The 15,548-nt window shown below is 47.2% G+C and overlaps 1 protein-coding gene across 1 annotated transcript in view; it reads right to left on the reverse strand.

Annotated features, from left to right (window-relative positions):
- Positions 1 to 3,151: 3,151 nt before the first annotated feature.
- LOC147668332 (uncharacterized) overlaps positions 3,152 to 15,548 on the reverse strand; it is a 196,036-nt gene continuing 183,639 nt past the window's right edge. Inside the window, exons 3-4 of the mRNA XM_086948592.1 lie at positions 10,816 to 10,949; positions 3,152 to 5,790 (exon numbers count right to left, since the gene is read on the reverse strand). Coding sequence (XP_086804718.1) covers positions 5,637 to 5,790; positions 10,816 to 10,949 — 288 coding nt within the window. The 3' untranslated portion in view covers positions 3,152 to 5,636. The remainder of the gene's footprint in view (positions 5,791 to 10,815; positions 10,950 to 15,548) is intronic.

The following is a 15,548-nucleotide window of genomic DNA, read 5'->3' on the forward strand; positions in this document are numbered from 1 at the left end:
GTGGGCACAAGTCAGTGTGTTCCATGTTCAAAACGGGGGAAGCAGACCTCTGATGACTATCTCTTGATGGCCCGCTCTGGCATGGTAGCCCTTGGCAGGGTGAGCCCTTCTGCAACCCACCATGTATGAGGAAGAGGGGTCGGTTATACGTTACCACCTGGAGAGGATCGATCGTGCCGACAGTCAGAACTCCTCTGCCATCTGGGCCGTGATCTTTGGGAACAGTTGTAGACTGTCCACCGACCCGGAAACCGCAGTGTGGGTGTCGGTGGTGACGGTGCCCCCGTCCCCGGTCGCTCCCGCGTCGTGGGCGGCCAGCGCCTCCTCTGTTAATCGCGTCCGTGGTGTTGAAGTATGACCCGCTGTCTGGTCCCTGGGCGGTTGAGTGTTCATCGGTGCCCCTCGCGTGGGGTGCTGTCCGGAAGTGGAAGGATTGTCTCGTTGTCCCTGCGAGGCCCTGTGACCCCCACCGTGGTCGTCTGCGAATGGGTCTTGTGAGGCCGGAGGGGTGAGTGTGACTTCCATCCATTCCTCCGCCTCTTCCGGCGAGTCGAAGAAGTGGGATTTATTGCCGTGTAGTATCTAGAGTCTTGCAGGGAATAACAGCGCATATTTCATGTCTCTGTCTCTGAGTTTGCGCTTCACCCCCAGGAAAGTGGACCGGGCTCTTTGTACCGTGGGCGTGAAGTCGGGGTACACCGATATGTTTTTGTCTTCGAAGCGTATAGGTGCCTTCTCCCTTGCCGCTCTTAAGACAGTGTCCCGATCTTTGTAATGGAGTAGGCGCGCAATCAATGGTCGAGGGGGCGCTCCCGGTTGCGGGGGGCGCGATGGCATCCTGTGCGCCCGCTCCACACTGTACAGGGTCGTAAGGTCGTCCTGGCCCACCAGTTTCCGCAGCCAGTCTTCAACGAATTGGGTGGGGTCCCTCCCCTCGCTTCGCTCCGGAATACCCAGGATGCGGACGTTGTTGCGGCGGGCACGTCCTTCCGCATCGTCCACCCTGTCCCATAGCTGTTTAAGCTGTTTCTCCACGGTCTCCAGCTTCGTGGAATGCTCCGTCTGTTGGGGTATGAGGTCATTTAGCGCTATCTTCTGCTCCGAGACTCGCTCCGCCAGCTTGTTGTGGTCAGCCCGCAGTAGGGATAGGCCAGTCGCCATGCTGTCTATGCGTGATTCTAACGCCTCGCGTGTGGCGCGTATTTCGTTGAGGATGAGGTCCAACTTGGCGTCCTGGGATCCCTTCCCGGTCGGCGGGATGATGTCCGCGTTCGAGGAGGCCAGTGGGTCTTCGGAGCCCGTGGACTGCATGTCTGCCGGAGCGCCCAAGTCCTGGTTCCTGCCCCTGTGTCTACCCATTGACCTGGTAAGCAGGGCGACGCTGGAGTATCCGCGGTCGCCGGTCTCCCCCACGCACGTGTCCACGCAAGGGCGCCGGGCTGAGAAAGCGGTGTACCCAGGTTCCGCTGGACGCAGGCGATTGCGGTGTAGTCCTCAGGTCGGCCAGGAGTGATCTAGGCCAGTTTGTGCAGGGGTGACGACGGCCGGCTGGTCGCGGTGTTGTCACAGGGCGGAGTGGGGTTCCGTTGGTGGTCTTGATAGCCGTTAATGACCTGGCTGTGCAAGGTGTAGGGGGGAGTCCACAGGCCAGGGATGGCGACGAGGAGGGACTGCTCCAGTGGCCAGTATCGCGGTAGGCGCCAGGCTTACAGTGTGGCGTCAGGGCTTCACAGCACGCGTCTTCTTCCTCCCACGTGTGCCTGGTGTCCCCAGCTCTAATTCGTGAGGTCGCAGGTATAACCGCAATGCGAGCGGTCACTGACCGTGGGTGTGTGCAGCCTCGCGTACTCCCGCTGCTGAATGTCCGCCGGCGCCGGTGCCTGGAGTGAGCAGATTGCCGAGATCGAGTCCCCGATGTCCTGGACCCCACTCCGGGGTGCAAACAAAATGGCGCCTGCAGTACCTTCTTGATGCCGGGCCGCCCCACGCCCCCCGGCGCGCTGTGCTGTGAGCGGACTTCGCGTCCGCAGTCCCGATGGCGGGTCCCGTACCCCACTAGACCTGTTCTCCTCACCAGCGGGGGGTCCGGGGCTCAGGTGCTGCAGCTGTGTGGCGATTGGCGGTGGCAGGTCTGGAGTCCCGGCAGCCCAGCGGGTCCCGCAGCAGGGGAGGCCAGCGGGTGACCAGCGGCCCGGTGCAGGAGGTAAGGAGGCCACATGTGGCGCGGGGAGGGCCCCCGCAGTATGTCCTGGTGTCGCGGTAGAGAGTCCGCCGTATCTCCGGACTGGGGCCCCTCCTGGAGTGAGTCAGTGACCTAGGGTGGGTCGGGCAGTCCACAAATCGAGGCCGAGGCTTCACTCTGTGCTACAGGCCGCAGCAGTCACCATGGTCACGGCGCTCTACCGGTGCGAACCGTGGAGGAGCAGCACCCGTCCGCTGCACGCCGGTCGCTCCCGGGGCTTCTGTGCACCGTGTGCAGGTGAGTTGCAGGTCAGGATTGCAGGATAATCAGCTATTATTTCGGGCTAAGGACGGAGCTCCGGAGCTACACGTCCACCATGATCGGCACTTGGCCATGCCCCCCGAATCTGCCACCTTAGTACAGATTTAGCATATTAACTAAAATGGAAAGAGAATATTAGAGACCAAATAGTTTGCATTTATCTAGAAACTCGTATGTACCTTTTGGGCCAAATATTTTCTTTTCATTGAAAAGGAAAAGCTGTTGCTTGAAAATGAAAGCAGGTGTTTCAGACTACGTTAAAAAAATGATGGTAGAAACCCTTTAGGTCTCCATTGTTTCAGCTTTACATATGTACATATTCACCCCATAGAAGTTTAATTCAGCCAGTTGTGTGCAGTTTGTTTGCGTGAGGGCGGGAAAGCATTGCCAGAGGCCAAAAATAAACAACACAATAATGACAGGCCACATCTACTTTTCATGCAGGGCATCGAAGTGCACTAAAATGTCGCCAAGCTACCGATCGCTCACGATCGTCCGGTTGGATGACCTGTTATAGGCCGGGACTGAGTAAAATAGCCAGATCTTTTAGGTCTTTGGATATCCATCTCATGGGGAAATCAGCTAGGCATGCTTTGATAGTGATTTGCAAAATCTGCTGTTCCCTTTGCACCAGTTAATTTTGTATCCTGCAAAATACGAGACTGTCTTGATCAGTGACATCTAAGCCTGTAGTGAAAGAGGGACAATAGTGAGGGTCCGAGTGAATACAGAAAGGATTTCAGTGGTGCTCATGGTGTGGTAATACCTTTAGACTCCTTTGAAGTACTAATAGCCGCAGACAGGAGTTCCAGCACTAGAGTATGAGACGTAGCAATAGTGAGAAGAATCAGAAATCAAATAGTCAACCATTGTAACCTGTGGAAATACTGATTGAACCGTAGGTTAAGGTTGCAGTTGATATCAGGGGCCCAACTGATGTGCCAAATGAACGCAAAGTAGTTTTAGAATGAGAATAGTGAATTATTTCTCTAAATGATTCTAGGCCGCGTTCAGGAATGGGGTGCATATTCTTAAGGTAATCAGATCCAGGGAAAAGTATTCATTAGCGAGGATTATCCAGATGAGCTAATGTCGGATAATGGTGCACAATTTTGTACTATGGACATGAGGAAGTCAATGTATGGGTTAGTAGAATGAGCAAATACGATTGTAAGGATTTAGATGTCGGTGGAAAATTGAAAAACGTATGAAGAGTTTGTTGATCTGATGGTGAGGATTTATTGAACAACCAAACATGATGTAACAGCTTATTCCCCTTTTGAATTGCTGAGAAGGAGAAAACTGAGCTAAATTGGCAATAAGTGAAGCTACTTTTGCTGAAGGCATAAATGAAAAAGAAAGGAGAGTGAGATCAAACGAAAAACCCGAAGAGCATAGAAAAAGGTTTGATAAAAGTGGAGTGTGAAGAGATTGAATGATGTGGAAAATCAGAAAAACCAGTAAACATTACGCATCTTCAAAAAAATTTGCAAAGGGATGACGAAGTATTCTGAACCTTTGAGAGTTGTGAGGGGGGGTAGGAATTAGGCTGTGGTGGCTCTCAGAATAAAAGTAGAGTTGTGATAAGGAAAAGGGTGAGATAACTAGCTGTGGATTGGAAGGAAGGAAGGGAACTACATTAAAAACTAATAGTGAATAGAAATGGCCTAGGAATAAAAAAGGTGAATGCAAAGTAGCTCCCCCTCACCCCAGGAGAGGTGGATTCTCCCATCTGGGCGAGTAAAGTCATTTTCCCTTTGAGATTACTTTAGTGAAGGTGGTTAAAAGAAGAAGGTTCTTAAGAGTTCTCTGAAGATGAGCAGGGTGTGACTGACTAATGAAGGAAGGGAGCCCTGTTATGCAGCCAGCTGAGTGAATGGTGAGATTTACAACTCTCTCGTTCTCCACGGCCTGCACTAGTGTTTGTCAGAGTGCACAGGTTTTCTAGCATCTGGCACTCCTTACTCTCTACCAGGGAGGGCCTACGTGCTGTGGATGCTGGCGAGAAGGCTGGCAATGACTGGCAGCTGGTTATTTTTTGGCCTCATTGCTTATACGTGGACAGGCCTCTTGGTGTCAAAGTGGTGGAGAGTCACGGTGGCTCGTCCATTGACTTACTCAACTTCTATGAATTGGTCATCAAATTAATGAGCATGTGGTAGTCGGCCTCTTCACTCCTCTCACTTTGGAGGAACTTATGGGAGAGAAAAAACATATAACAAACAAAATGTATTCAACACACTTCCCACGCACACAAGGCTCTACACAACCAAGGACCTGCGTACATTAACCACCGCCTGAACTTCCACCCACCGTCGAGAAGACTATGCTCCTCCTCCCTTTCACTTGTCCGTACTGCCCGTATCTACCGAAGGGACGCTTCTTCTCCTACATAGCAGCAAAGATTTGGAACAGTCTCCCCACGCACCTCAGGACAGGACCATCACCTCACTTATGGAATTTCGACCGGCCCTCAAGACCTGGCTGTTCGAATAAGCCTCCAGGACCTGCACACGCCTGGAAAACCTATAGGTGATTAGCCTCACACCTTATAAATCCATATGGATTGATGATTGATCACATTTAAAAATATATATTCCAGCAAATGATGGGCATGCAATCCCAAATAAAGCATAAATAAATAGCTTCAAATAGGCAATTGGTCACAATTAGGGGTAGTGGTGCTGTAAATACAGTCCTATCCTTGAAGAGTCCGAGTCAGTGGGTGGTTCAAAATTAGTGGCAAGAAGTCTAACATGAAATAAAATATTTCAGATTCATAAAAACAAAAATGATGCTGAATTTTTATGTTTACGTCATTGAATGGCGGGAAGAAAGGCGGCTTCTGTGAATCTTGAAAAGGCAATATAATTTCTAGAGCTGGGTCATCATAAAACGAAGGCAAATAAAAGATGAAAGAGATGAGAAGTGATTTTTTCTGAATTTCAGAACAAAAACGTGTTAGAAGTGTTCAGCAAAAAAAAAAAACAGTAAAACACCAGCTTTGCTTCAAAAAACAATACACAGAACGCAACATGGGAGTTCTTCGCTTGCAGAATAGAAAATACTTTTATGGCCTGGCCACACAGAAAGAAGGGAGTGTCCTGCAAACAAAGGCACATTCAGAGATGTCTCACCGGGGCCTTCTGAAGGCCAGGCCGTACTGCTGACAGGCCAGGCCGACGGTGGGCGTGTAGACTATGGGCATGAAGCGCTCTATGTCAGATGTCAGCACCCTGTAGAACAGCTTCTCGTTTCTGTCTTGGAGGGTCATCAGTATGATATATCTGAAAAACAAAAGAAAATGACATTTAGGGTGTGCTGAAAACTCCCAAGTATGATCCAGAAGATTAAGGGTTTAAGTGAAATTAAACATGTGTAAGTCATCGTTGCATATTTTACAGGAACAAGTCATAACGACACCATAGGGCTCAATTGTGTAACGCTCGGTTGATGTTTAATCAACAAACCATTAACACTAGTCCCAGTAGTGTCATAACAACAACGCCAATCAAACAATAAGATTAACAACATAAGCGTACTGTAAATCAAAAACAGTACATGTTCCAGCTTTCCACTGAAATTCATAAAAGCACAGAAGTCTTTCAAAAACACACAAACCAGGCTACACGTGGCAAATGTCACTTCCCAAAAGAGGAATATTCTTCATAATGAGAAGCAGTGGAAATGTAAGTAAAATGCTGACACAGGCACAGTTGACATCCAACAATGGGAAACTGCAAAGTTTGAAGAGGCCACAGGTGCAGAGCTTCTGGTCACCAGAGGTTGTAGGTACCTTGACCTGACCCCCCCCCCCTTCCTGGTCACATGCTTGAGAGACTATTGAGTGCCCTTTTTAGTGCTTTATCTTATTGAGAAGAGTTAAAAATGTCCTTATGTCCATGCCTGTATTGTGAAATACTTTGATGCTGCATGAGTGGACTTGTGCTATGAACAAAGAGAAGAGGTATTTTTTTCCCCTTAATCCTTGGGGTCACGGGGACAACCAACCATTTTCTGGGGTGGGATTGGTGGTGTTCACCACTAGCCAGGACACGAGGCACGCACGCGTAGAGAAAAGTGGCCTCCCAAGCCTTCTTCGCTCTCTGGGTTGCTGTGGACGAGAAATTGCGGCTTAGATGAAAGAATGAGGTGTAGGGTTGAGTCAGGGTACAACACAACACAACACAACACAAAAAAGATGTGAATGTCGGAGTAGATCGCAAGTGTTTTGTTTAGCAAAGAATCAAAACTTTCATATTACCACAATACACTTGACAGTATGAGTTTCACATAGTTAAAGACTCCTAAGCACTATGTTCACGTCCCAGACCTCTTGGGATAGCTGGGAGTTTCCATGCAGACAAGACATTGAGCAGCAGCGCAAGCAGAGCTTCGGCAGGCCCTTCAGGCTTGTTCCCAACCAAGAAGAGATCGCCAGCGCTGAGATCCACATTCTAGAAACACCAAAGCAGGCTTCGCACAGCTCTATTATTAATTATTGCCAAAGACCTTCCTCTAGCTAGAGTGGAGGCCCAGTTTATATGTCCAGTCCTACGCAGCTGGGCAGGATTCTACTTAAAATCAGAGTCCATGCCTCCTCCAGTCTTAAAATCCAACCTACAAAGTTTGGGCAAGAGGGATTTCTGTGAGACAATCCCTTACCTTCTCACAGTGGCAGCTGGTGAACTTTAAAAGTGGTGAGACACAATTCCATGCTCCAAATTGTGAGTGCCTCGATGGTCAGCCCAAGCACCTCCAGTAATGTCTCTGCAGCTAAAAGGACCCTTAGCCTCTTCATGCGCAAAGGCGCTGACTTAATTTCAGCTCCACTTACATTGTACCAAAGGGCTGTGAAGTTAAGCCCTTCGTCATGGCGTCAATCCTTCATCGCCATACGTACAACCCATTATTTCTGATGTCGCACAGAGCCTGGCTGACTGATACCCGGAGCGAGGAAAAGGCCAAGCACTGACGGTTATTTTAAAACAATTCTGTTTATTACGCATGGTGACAGACATTGAGCTGTAAGGTAGGGGGGTGGAGCCTCAACGCCCTGAGGAGAAATCGCCCCTGCCTTCTTACCAGAATGAAGTAAGTTGGTTTCTGCCTAGAAGCAGTTGGCCGTGTGTTCAATCTCTGAGCGACATACTAACTAGTTCCTCTGCCAGTTCATGGAGACAATAATAAAAATTCCAGATTTGCAAATCGCAAACTTATTACCCCTAAGGGCATCCACGTCCTGGAAAGCCTGTGGGGAGATTAAGTGAGCAATTGCCCAGAGTCACATGATGCTGAGCTGAGCTGCCGGCGGTAATCAAACCATGAGCCTCGCTTTGCCCGTTGCGCCACACCTCGCCCACAAAGACAGAAGATGTAGAGAATGAGACTTTGTTTCTCTGTCAACCGCGGCCACGTTCCAGCTCTTACTCGCCGATTCATACGAACAAATGGTCGTGATCAGCCCAGAGTAACTAACAAGCGGTTTGAAGAGGATCACAAACAATATCATTCATGCGCGCATGCTCCAAAGTTAGTAACAGTTATTGCAGTAACCATGAACACAACGTTCATGAAAATTCACATGAATTAAAAACAAAAATTGGAAGGGACTGTTTTTCCCATGCCACTGGATGTAAGGGGAGGCCGTTAAACATCATTCAAGGGTAGCATCTGTACCGACAAATACTGCATTGCCACCACCAGCCAGGGCCCCTTCCAACTTACATCATAGTTACACCTGACACTCAAAGGATAATAGCACAACTCTGCTATGTGCAAGCCTTTAGTTTGGTAAACCGTGCCATGCCGCAGAGACTTGTAGGGTGGGATGGGAGTTCCCAACAATGATAACTATCACGTAACAGGTGCAAATAGTGATATCATTGCCTCAGGAAGTACACTCTAGCCACTGACTTGCACACGCCACATCAAAACATGGGAAGAGGGCTTAAGTGGCATCAAATACAGTCTCAAACGCTCCATGCCATTGGCTCCTTATCTGCTTGCCAAACCCACATTCAAGTACTAGATCAATTGGAAGCAATCTGCAGTTTAGGCTTGAAGTAAGTACGAGAGAACCTGGACTCTGGCTCTAGAGGCCAGCAGAGCTCCTGGTAAGCCGTACACTTTCATGAAGTCTGATACTGAAGCAAGGTCCATCTTTTTTGGTCTCGGCTGTCGAAAGCAGTGCATGCGCTGCTCTCGGCATTCAAGAGTTTCTTGAAATCGATACAGATTCCGAAGCTCTCGGAGGCGGAGTTGAAGCCTCGCCCATCTTTATAATTGGCCAGCATCATCTTCAATGCAAAACGCTGGTTTGTGATTGTAAAGGAGGATTCTTAGTCACTCCTTGTTGCCGCCTTGTCTCCTTTTGGCCTCGCCCACTAGAATTTGATCTTTTACCGGCGGCGTGACACTCTCTCCCTCATCAGGTGGTACGCACTTTTTTATTCACATTAGTCTTTAGCAAAGTCAGCCGCGTGTTTATTTTTTGCCAACAAAAAAAACAAGCACATCATATGCTTGCATACCTTGCGATCCTGTTAATCACTGTGCTGACTCGCAGATTAGAGGAGTGGTGAGAATCTAATGGAAGATAATCTATTAACCAGAAGGAAACTGTTGATATGTAAGAATCTGAAGATGGCGGTAGCACTGGATGTGCTTTGAGGAGTTCTGCGGCCGACCCATCGTTAATCCTGTAGTATCCTACGCATCCTGCTGTTACTGCCCTAAAATCTGCCCCCACTGTGCTGTATGTCGCCTGGGGATCCTGGAGGGAAACGTGATGCAATAAATGGAAATGTGGCGCCGGCTCTGCTGTGGAGAATCTGCGGCCGGGGGCAGTGTTGGCTCCTGCGGCACTGTTGGCCGTAAAGATCGCGGACCTATGTGACGGGATGGAAGACCCCCTTTGCCCGAGGTTTAGTGCCGGCCTGTGTCTGCCCCCCTAACCCTCCCCGCTCGCTACCAGATTGAGGTGGAATCTAGGACACTGGCTGGAGAATCGGCCTACCAGCTCTCCATGTCCCCGGTATTACACACTCTGGGGATCGCAGAATCGGAGCCGGCGTGGCTTGCAGTGTGGCCAATGAACGATGAGGCAGCTGCGCCTCTGAATCTGCCTGGTACCATCTCGTGCCCTGAAGCCCCCCATTCCTGAAATGATGTTCTGCTGCCTGCACAGGACCTGGTGCGCCTCCTGAGACCCATTGAGAGTTGATATCTGCTGTATAGGTAGTGCCTGAACCCAGAACGAACTGTCGGCGAGGATGATACGTTGGTTAGCTGAGAAAAACAGTAAGGGATGAGACCCTACTTTCCATTTTCACATCACCCTGAAACATGACTTAGCGCTATTTGATCTCCAGGTTTACTGTTGCATACAACACTTTACTAAGTATGCAGCCATCAATCCACCTGCATCCAGCAAACTGGTGCAGAGTCACAATACCATGTAAGAGTACACAAACAAGTACTTCTGTGGTAGTCTTATATGTCCTCTTATATGACTATCAATCCGTCACAAAACTTCTACATTGGGAATGTTATGGTCCTCTTGATATACAGTTAATAGAAAAAGAAGGGGCTGTGCCCAGTTTCGAGTATTACTAATAGAGAGTTGGACGTTTCAGAGCCGATTCACATCGGCATGAAAGAGTATGTAAAAGAGCTCATGTAGTACTACTTCCCGTACTATTCAATGGCTTTGTGCCCTATTTTCACAGAACTCAAATACTCATACATAAATAAGCCTCCCTGTTTTCCGTTTTTACAGATAGAGAAAAAAACATTTATTTTCTTGTCTGTATTTATATTTAAATGTGGATAAAAACGAATATCGGGTTGCATTTTGAGTAATTCTAAGTACTGTGTGGATTGAAAGGTAAGGAGGCCAAAAAAGAAAGGTCTTTTAGTAAAGATTCTTTAGGAGCAGTAGGTATGCACAAGGTTGATGCTGAAATGTGTGTATTTTCTTGTGCATTGATTTATCTTCTGCGGGTGTTTGCAGCATTGAAACCTAGTAGGCATTCAAGCATAAGTGCATATTTACCAGTTAAATGAATGTGGAAATATACAAATTTTAGCTTCATTTTCCCACAAAACCCAAGATAACTATGGATAAATACAGATAAGATTAGCAAAAAATAAATATGGATAAATACAGACAGAAATGTCAAAAAAATAAATACATTAAAACCGGGAGCCCTACACATAAATGGAGCATTCCTACTTGGTTGAGTTTGAGACTCGATTGCTCTTGAGGATTACAAAAGATGGGGCAGATCGCATACTGCAGTTTTACTCACTTGTCCAGGTCGCTTGATTTGGTCTCGTAGCTTTTCATCACACGAAGTACTTGGACATCCTGACTCAGGAAGCAGGGAGGGAGAAGGCCATGAATACCAAGCTGAAGCCTTTCTTCCAGCGTGAAGGCCATACCCTATGGAATTGAGGCAGAGGTCACAGTCACAAAGAGCACAAATACAAAGAAGTTCCAAGTATTAGGCTCTCTTCGTCTCACACAAAGCTAATATCCGAGCAAAGCAATGTGAGTGGCAAAATATTAGTTTACAGGTTTTTAGATTTAGAAAGTTTTGTTACATTTCCATTATTGAACTACATTTATTTCCCAATACAAGCATAGTATTAACAGCAAGGGATAGGTGATCATGTTTATGAAATCAAGACTTGCTGACTACATCATCACTTAGGTGAGTAATCCTGAAGGTGTTCATTTTCTTGCATTCGATAAGAGGGATGTATATAATGCCACAACGTCTAACATTGGATTGATTAGCAGGGACGTTTCCCCATATAAATAGTCTATTTAAGCATCTGCAGTAAAATCCCCCTCCATCAAGCACCAGGTTGGCAGTGAAGATACTAAGGACCTCACCCTTATCCAACCAGATTTACCATGAGGCGAAACATGATTTTGGAAAATCCCTTCCCACACCTTGAGGTTTTTTCCCCATTGGCAATCTAACCGAAGGAATATGGGTTTTCCAAGTTCGGAATGAAGACTAACATGTGGAACTGAAGTCACTACACTTGAATTTAGCAAATTTTCCCTGGATCCGACCTGTTTTGTTGGTTTGTCCATGCAAATTCCACTTGGTATTTTCACCATGAAAATTTCGCAAAATTAATTGATAAAATGTTCACATGGAAAACCCAGTGGTTTTCTGCACTACTCAATACCCAGATGGGGGCATTCCTAGTCTTCCAAAAGCAATGCTAACGAGGCCCTAGTTAGGGGATTGCCTATTTCAAAACACTCCCAAACTTGTTGCAGCGGTAGATACAATGATATCCACAGATCTAACAATTTTGGCCAGTGTAGAATTGAAAAGCAGGCCTTCGGGTATCAGAACCAAGTATTTTAGTTGCTCAACCCAAAATCCTTCATATTGTTATTGCCATGAGGGCAACGCTGTGTACATGAATAGCCTCTGGCAAATGGAATATTGGGATGGGGCGCCATGGACTCAGGCAGGACAGACAGCGTGGGTAACTATATTCCAGTTAAAAGGTCATTTTCAGCCCCATCTCAGAACCCTGAGGCACCAAGAAGAAATACAATTTGCATGGCAAGTACCAACTTGCTGCCTTTGAGGGCAGTAGAGAAAAAAGGAAACCGCACTAGAGTACAAACAGGCAAGAGGCAAGTAAGAAATTGGGTTTCTGGTTTAAGGGGGTGAAATCCTTCTAAAGCAGGAACCACAGTCCTGGTCATGGAGAAGGTACAAGACAACTCCAAATTAACCTGTGCTTAACCGTGCGGTAGCTTGGCACAGAGCAGTCAGGCTCAACTTAGAGGGAGCATTTATGCAGCACTTCAAACCGTGATAAATTGAAAACAATACAAGAAAATCCCACACCAATTAAGAAACAGAGTACATTTTAATAAATAAATCAAAAGCTAAATGTACAAAACCCAATCAGTAGACCCCCGAGATATGCAATTTTAAATGTTACATTAAAAATAGCATCAAAAAGCACAAAGCACCACCTGTGGATATCTGGTAGCGCATTAGGGCTAACCCGCCATGGAGCATGGGCTGGCTGCAGGGACCCAGTTAGGCCCGCTGAACAAGAGTATGTTAAATCCTGGCTGCCAAGAGTTGCAGAGTCCTGCACCAATGATGTGTCATGCAGCCAAGGCGATGCAAGGTCCGGGTCAGAGATGTGTCACGCAGCGTCAGTTCCAAGGAGATGAGAAGCTGCATTGCGAGGTCCTGCGTCGCTCACCCGCTGGTTCCGAAAAAGTTGCAGGGCTTGCATGAGGAGTCCTGCATTGCCATAGAGGCAGTCATCGACGAGAGGTTTGCAATGCAAGGACCTACATCTAGGATGTGTTGCACAGCAGTGATTTAGAGTGGACTGCGAGGGCGATGTGAAGGGTTGTATGACGGAACAATACACTCCATTGCAACGCATGCCTCTACCACGCATGTGTTACAACATGAATGCCTTTACCATGCATAACCTTTACCATGCACGCTTCTTAACCATATTTTGTTGTAAAGTATGTATGTGAAAAGGCTTATGCATGATAAACGTTTTCCCTGACCCCTGCCCTCAGTCCTCAAGCCAGTCCTGAGCGCCCCCTCGCCCGACCCTTTTTTAAAATTCCCGACCCCTTCCCTAATCCCTAAAACTAAACCCCCGTGCAACCCCCTCCTGACCCCCAGCACTTTCAAAAATACCTAGCCCCTGCCCTGAACCCTAAATTTGTATGCTGGCGTGACCTCCCCCTGGCCCCAAATTCCTTAAAAAAATAAAACTACCCCCAGTCTTAAACCCAAAATCCATCCCCACCCGTCACAGGCCCAGTCCCCCTTACCTTAACACCATCGCTGCTTATGGTTATCCCCTCCTGTGCTGGGTCCCGAGTTATTCCATTGTTCATGACGAGCCCAGCTCGTCATGAGCACAGCTCAACCGTGCCTCATGACGAGCTGAGCTCGTCATGAGCATCGAAGGGGTTAAGAGGACGACTAAGAGGCAACTCTTGTGATGCACAGCACATATCAAGAGGAAGCGGAAGGATCTCTTCGCACCTCTAACATCATCAATAGCCTTGACCACGCAGGGGTCTTTACCACCATTACCAGCATATGCCCTTACCAACAGTACAACATATATGTAGGAAAAAAATGCATGGTGAAGGATATGCGGGGTAACAGCTGCATTGTAATGGCTGATTCCTGATGCGAAGTCCTTGCCCCAAGAACGTTCACACAGCAGAGACAATGCGCTGGGGTTGTGTTGAGCAGCAGAGGCGATGCGTCGGTTCTGCTGGGTGCACAGATGGACTGTTAGAGCACCTTTATGCCCACTTTCAGGTATCGAGGACTGGGGCAGTACCATTTTGCATGGTATGACTTACAGGTGGCAGAGGGCTGGGTCCAGGTAATGGGGTCAAGGTTGTGGTAATACGGTTATGTCCATGAGGGTTCTGATCAGGAGGCCAGCCAACTAGCCCAGGGAGTAGGGCAGCAGGTCAGAACAGCAGGGGGGCAGTCCAGCAGAGCGGCAGTCCAGCAGAGCGGCACAGCAATCCTTTCAGCAGCACAGCAGTCCTTCATGGCAGAGACCACAGATCCACATGTGTGCTGAAGAGGTTGGTCCAGGGTCCAACATTTATACCCGGTGCCCACTTTGAAGTGGAGAATGTTGCTAGGGATTTCCACCCCACTGAGGTTTCAGGCATCCCCTTCCTTCTTATCTTGGCCCCAGCTTGTCTGGGGATACAAAAGACCAGTGACAAACCCTTTGTGAGAGTGCTCAGGCAGCGCCTTTGTGATGTGGAAGTGTGGTAGGTGACAACTCCTCCCCCTTGTTAACTCAGAGACCTGCCCTGTCAAAACACTTATCTTCCCTTTGTCTCACTGTCTGGGAGCAATACACAGAGACCAACTGCCAACTACACGTGGTCAGGTGACCTAAGTTCAGGCTGGAGGCACCAAATGATTAGGACAAGAAAATGCCAACTTCCTAAAAGTGGAATTTTCAGAATTGTGACAAAAATCTGACTTTACCATTAAAGAGAGCTTTTAATTACAACTCTTTAGATGCCAAACTCAACCCATCGACTTGCTCCCAATTGGAAGTTATAGCTTATTAAATTGAATAAGATAACTACAATGTTATTATATGGGAGAGGTGGGCCTTGCAATAGTGAAAAACGAATTTAGATTTTCACTGCTAGGACATGTAAAGCTTAAAAGTACATGTCCTCAAACCAGCAAACGCGATGACAGACAAACAGGAGAGTGAAGGCTTAAAATTATGGGAGAACCTAACCAAGGATGTCAGGTCTAAGACGGCACAACACACTTTCTGTCATAAAAAACAATAGAAAACTGAGGACAGAAAAAATACGTTGTTCCACAAAGTTATCAGAAGACTGTAGAATACTACTACAGAAGTAGAGGAAGTTGAGTTCAGATGAAGAACTCACCATAGGATGAAAAATGCAATTGGAAATTCAAAGCATGTTCACCGCTGACATAAGAAGAGAAGAAGTGAGTGGGTTGATGAGTCAGGGAACAAGAAGGAAGTGAAAGGTCAGCCTCCAATAATAGGAGAGAGGAAACAGAGCACACAAAAGACAGCACAAAGATCCAAAGCAGCCAGAAGTGACTTTTTATTCTTGTATTTTTTTTTATTTTTGCATTTGAATTTGAACTCAAGGTGCCACCAGTAAACACGTCTTGCTAGCCAACTCATTTGAGACCTCTGCTTCATGTTTCAGAGTCATTTATGCCAGTAATTGGACTAATTCTGAAATGATCAAACACAGATTTGTCACAAAAAACGGTCCAGGCATTATTCCAATATCCACATCGTATTTCCCTTTAATTAGTGTAAAAGCTTTCCGCTGGTTTTTCTTTGTATTCGGATTTATATTTGATGCACGGAAAAACCAGTGTCGTCTCTTTGAATTTTGAGAGTGAACAAAATACTGCATAATGTATTCCACAGCAGGACTTCAGCCTTGAAAAAAATATAGTATTGCTGCACAGTCTTAAAA

The sequence above is a fragment of the Lissotriton vulgaris genome, unplaced genomic scaffold (genome assembly GCF_964263255.1).
Source record: "Lissotriton vulgaris unplaced genomic scaffold, aLisVul1.2 SCAFFOLD_2808, whole genome shotgun sequence".
Lineage (NCBI taxonomy): Eukaryota > Metazoa > Chordata > Amphibia > Caudata > Salamandridae > Lissotriton > Lissotriton vulgaris.